The sequence below is a fragment of the Myotis brandtii genome, unplaced genomic scaffold (assembly GCF_000412655.1).
Source record: "Myotis brandtii unplaced genomic scaffold, ASM41265v1 scaffold760, whole genome shotgun sequence".
Classification (NCBI taxonomy): Eukaryota; Metazoa; Chordata; class Mammalia; order Chiroptera; family Vespertilionidae; genus Myotis; species Myotis brandtii.
In genome coordinates this window covers 505,987-511,079 of record NW_005371038.1, presented here as the reverse complement: position 1 = coordinate 511,079, position 5,093 = coordinate 505,987, and the positions used below count along the sequence as shown (strand labels likewise).

Sequence of the window (5,093 nt, the reverse complement as noted above, 5' to 3'; positions counted from 1 at the left end):
GCAGCAAGCAAGCCTCCCTGCTCGCTTCAGTGCCTGGCTGCCGGCCGCCATCTTGGCTGACAGTTAATTTGCATATACTCACTGATTAGCCAATGAAAAGGGTAGCGGTCGTACGCTAATTACCATGTTTCTCTTTTATTAGTGTAGATTATCCTTTTAATGCCCATGAGATCTATAGTGATGACCCTTTTTTTCATTTCTGATATTGGTAATTTGTGTCTTCTCTTTTCCTTAGTTTGCCTGAAGGCTTGTTGAGTTTATCTCTTCCAAAAAACTGACTTTATGGATCATTAGTTTTCTCTATTGGTTTCTCATTTCAATTTCATTGATTTCTGCTCTAACCTTTATTATTTGTTTTCTCTATTTACTTTGGACTTAATTTGCTTTTTTTTTTTCTAGTTTCCCAGGGTGGAAGTTTAGATTATTGACTTCAGATCTTTCTTCTTCCAACATATGCATATTTATTCTGGTCTCCTATGGCCTTCATGTTTGCTTCCTGGTTGCTATGCAGAGCTTCACACAGCTGTCTGGGGTAACATTCCACATGTCATAGCTGCAGCGGAATCCTTCTAGGTGCCTGGGGAAGTTTGCCTGGGTGGCTAAGTGCTCTTCACCAGCCCTTGCACTTCGGGCACATGGCAATTGGGTCCACACAGATAGCTCTGTGGGTTCCAAGTTCTCTGGGCAGGAGCCAGACTCAGGTTTGGGTAAATATTCATGAGAGTGAAGTGAACTGGCCTTTTTTTTTTTTTTTTAAATGCGGTGAATTTATGACTTACCTCTTTTCTGTGCCTTTGTTTAAGTGTGCCTTTATATTAGCCAGGCCATATATTCCAAAGCACTGATCAGTGGTCCTCAGTTTGGGTAGCAAGTGTGAATCATGGATGTAGCATAAAATACATCAGTGCCTGGGCCCCACCTCCAGTTCCTGAAACAGTCGGTCTGGGTATGGAGTTAGCAAAGCTCCTTGGGTGATTTTGACATGAGCCCAGGTTGAGACCACTGTCTCAGACACTTCCTGTCATAATCCTCCTTAAACCACCCTCATTGCCCCAGACTTACATGAGTGTTAATTGTTAAGAAGTGGGAATAAGAAGTCAATGTCAAGGCAACATGCTGACAACACTAGTTTCAAGCTGAGCTCCTGAGCGCTCCTGGCTTCCAAGGAAGAGTCTGCCCATGTCACTCAGGTGGTCACTCTGGGCGGGGAATTCTAGGAGCTCCAGGAGGACTGAACCTCAATGGAAAGATGCCAGAAGTCCTACAGAAAGGTCCCTTTCTGAATGTGTCCATGAGATTACATCTCTACTGAGGCTAATGCCCAAGAGTCAGGTGACCCTGTGGCCTGGGAGGTCTCTGCCTCTGGTGCTTACAGAGATGGGTGCGGAGGGGCCCGCCTCAGAATTGGATCCCAGGAGATGAAAACATACTAATTTAAAGTTCCATTGGCCGCTAATTGGTAGAGCTCGGAGCAGACGGCCTGGACAGGGGTGTTTGATGTGCACACCTGGAGCATAGATTTGGGGCGGAAGTGAGATGGGGGCTGAAAGCCAGAGAGCAATGCCCCGTTGGTGAGATGATGAAGGGGAGACAGTGGCTACCTAGGGAAGGGGAGAGATTGAGAACTTGGGGAAAGGAGAGGGGTGAGAGACAGCAGGTTGCCATCAGGAAGGGGTGGGCTCCCAGCAATAAGGTGGAGAGACAGGTTGGGCACCCAGGCCTCCCAGCCCCACCACGAGGGCCCTCTAAGGGCCTGGAGGGTGAATGGGGTAGCCAGGTACCCGCTCCCCACCCTATCTCCAACTCCCTCTCAGAGGAGCAGCCCCAGCGGGCTGTGTCCAGAGTATATATTGAGAGATTGCTCTTGGCCAGGCCTCATACGGCCTTCTTCATGTGTGGTCTGTACCTGGAAGTGCCAGCTCAGTGTGTGTGTGTGTGTGGGGGGGGGGGGGTGAGGGGTTGGGCCCAGGGACTGCCATGCAAAGGCCTGCAGGTGGGAGGGGCATGGAAGCCTGCAGACCTCAGTGAGCGGTGCAGACAGTTAGACAGAGGTTTCTGTGATGGATCTATGAGGGCAGGAGGGGGCAGGAAGAGAAGGCTGGCAAGGGGCAGGGGAGCTCACCATGGCGCCTATTTGCCAAAGGTGAGGGGAAGCCATGGCTCAGTCCCGGAGGGGTGGACAGATGAGCAGACTGAATAGACTGGCCAGCAACAGTGACCAGGGACCTTGCAGACCATCTCTGAGAGGGAGGAAATGACCCTCCAGTTCAGATGGTCTGGCTGACACCAAGCAGGGCCTGTTCTTTCATTTCTGCATGTGGGTGATGCTGACTTCCCTCCGTGCCCTTCACAGATCCGGACGAGGGACAGGATCTTTGACAGCATCAGCCACCTCATCAACCACCACCTGGCGAACAGGCTGCCCATCGTCTCCGCCGGGAGCGAGCTCTGCCTCCAGCAGCCGGTGGAGAGGAACCCGTGACCTGCCAGCCGCCTTTCTTGACCCTGCGCCGTGGTCAGGGGCACTCGGTTCTTCCCGGTAGATGGGTGCCCGGCCACAGGAACTCAGGCAGCTGCCTTGGTCCAGAGCCCCAGGAGGAAAGCGTTTGTAAAGTGCAGGTTTTGTAAACGTGTCTGCTTTCTCACGTGCATAGTAAAGGTGTACATACCTATACATCCTGTACAGATGATCCCTCTAAATTTCTATTTTTTAAGACTAAGAAAGAGGTAAGACTAATGTTCTGTGCTGTATGTTTTTAATGAAAAAAGTTTGACTGTAGTTGTCTGGGCAAAATTTAATTCAACTGACCCATTCCCCTGGGCAAGTCCACCAGGAAAGTGCTACGGGAAGTCTACCCAGGAAGCACAACCTGGGGAGTAGACGCACGCAGGAGCGTGGGTAATGGACAGCGTTGTGATAGAGTCAGGCAAGATGCCACCCCAAGAGGTCCAGGCCTGATGGAGAGCAGTGTGGGCGCTGGTCCTGATGGCGCCCTCCTCCAGGCTCCGCTGGGCTGTCTGCCTCACACCTGTGTGCCGGGTCCGGCACCCGGGGCTCCTGTGGTTGCCCTGAGCAGGCGTCACTTCCGCTGTGTCGGGCCACGCTGAGCTCAGGAATGCTGTCCCCCACGACCTCTGTTGTCCAGTTCTTGGGGATGCATTCTGCTGCCAAATACGGCACAAAACAAGCCTCACTAGTGAATATCTTCACTGGCAACTGCTCCCCTTGTTTCATTGAGTAATGACCAAGAGTAAGTGCGGAGGGGCAGTTGGACAAAGCCTTGGATGGATGTCCTTTGGGCCGCCCGGTTGATTCCAGGCTGCTCCGGAGCTGCCGGTGAACGTGCCCCACCCCTCTGTTCAGTGGAGAAGCCACGTGGACGAGCTGTGCCAAAGGCAGTGGGACACGTGCCCACAGTCCTGTCCCGGGGACAGTAGCAGCAGGCGTTCCCCTGGGTCCAGGCCGGCCTGATGCCGGGGACTTCTGAGAATCTGTCTGAGTTTCTGCTCCTGGAGCGACTGGTGGGTAAAGCGACTGGTTGTCTCTATAGCAGGTTTCCCAGTCGCTGCCGGGAGAGGCGTGTGCCCCACGCAGAGCTGAGCGTGGCGCCTTCTGTGGAGGGGAAGCACGCAGTTCGGGCTGGGTTGTCTGGCGTTGGAAGCTGACAGTGTCTATGACGTTAGAATACATCTGGGATGAGACTGCGCGATTGGGGGGGAGGCGGTGTTTTAGAGACAGAGGACTCAGGGTGCACTGGCAGCTCCTTGCGGTGCTGCGAGCCGAGGAGTGTGGGGGGAGGGGAGAACGGGGTCTCCTGAGCGCGCCCACCTCCACAGCAGCGCACACAAGACCCTCCCCACATACCTAGACTTGAATCGTGATAACTTTGGGGCTTCAGGACTGAGGAGCTAAGGAGAGATTTTTAAAATTCCGATAAGCACTAATTTGGCAAAATTCCTAAGTGTGTGAACCCCATTTCAACTTTTGGGGGTTCGTGGCCAGGATGAGAGAGGGGGATATATCTGATGGGCTGAGGATGGGTCGGAGCAGGTCCAAGGGTTCATGTGTAGCCTTCTTTGGAGTTTTTGCTCTTTGAGGGTCCAGTGAATCCAAGCTGACAGTGGCTTCAATCTTCTAGAATGTTCTGCACTGGATTGGAACTAATCTAGGCCATCCTGCGCTCCCTGGCTTCAGGCGCAGTGCTGATGCCCCACTCTGAGTCAGCCAGCAGCCGTGAGGGCTGAGTGGGGCTGCAGGCAGCAGCTGGCCCTGCCCCCTGCCCTGCATGGGGCGGACTGGGGGTGGGGTGAGACTTCCCTGCGCCCATCTCCCGGAGGCCTGCAGCCCGGGGCACACGCGCACGCCTGCGCTCCGTGAGAAGCGTGTGCCTCCTCTGTGTGGTGTGACACAGACACAGACAGAATGGCTTTTCTTTCTTCGGCCTCCGGCCCCGCCTGCGCTCGTTCCTCTTGGGGACCTGCAGTCAGAGCGGCTCTCTGCTCTGAAGTCAGTGCTGAGCTCAGTGATGAGCCCTATACATATGATGTGTTTTTGCATGAGGATCAATTTAGAAAATGAAAAGTATTTGGGGATCAAATTTTGTTTCAATATGAATTCAAAATACGCATTCTAAAGCTCAGGTCCCACGACCACGTACAGTGGAACAGCCGCGCGGCTGGCGGGGCCGAGGTCTCCCGCCTGCGCTCCCTCCACTGTGAAGCCGGCGGAGCTCACAGGAGTCATCTCGCCTCCCCCTTCGGCACGTGGTGGGCATAGCTGTGAGCCTCACTCAGGCTCCTCTTGCTGAAGGCCCCGCGCTGTGGGGCGGCAGGCTTTGTTAAGTGTTGATTTCCTAACCACTGTAACTTGGCAACTGGATTCCCCCCCCCCCCCCCCCCCCACTTAGCTGCGCATGGAGCTCAGGGTTGGAGGCAGATGCCATGGGGTCTCCTGGCTGCCCAGATGGCGCCCCTCCTCCAGCAGTTTCTCCCGCGGTGTCCCTGCCTGGGTGGGGCAGGCAGAGCAGCTCTAGGCGTGGCTCCAGGGCCCCTGCCGCCCGGGGCACATGCTGTGGCCACACAGAGCCACTCGG

At 54.5% G+C, this 5,093-nt stretch overlaps 1 protein-coding gene across 1 annotated transcript in view; it reads left to right on the top strand.

Annotated features, from left to right (window-relative positions):
- The window catches only part of SHC3 (SHC (Src homology 2 domain containing) transforming protein 3), a 79,076-nt gene extending 74,249 nt beyond the window's left edge, over window positions 1-4,827 (top strand). The window contains exon 11 of the mRNA XM_014530701.1: window positions 2,354-4,827. Within this exon, the coding sequence (XP_014386187.1) occupies window positions 2,354-2,482 (129 nt within the window). The 3' untranslated portion in view covers window positions 2,483-4,827. The remainder of the gene's footprint in view (window positions 1-2,353) is intronic.
- Window positions 4,828-5,093: the final 266 nt, after the last annotated feature.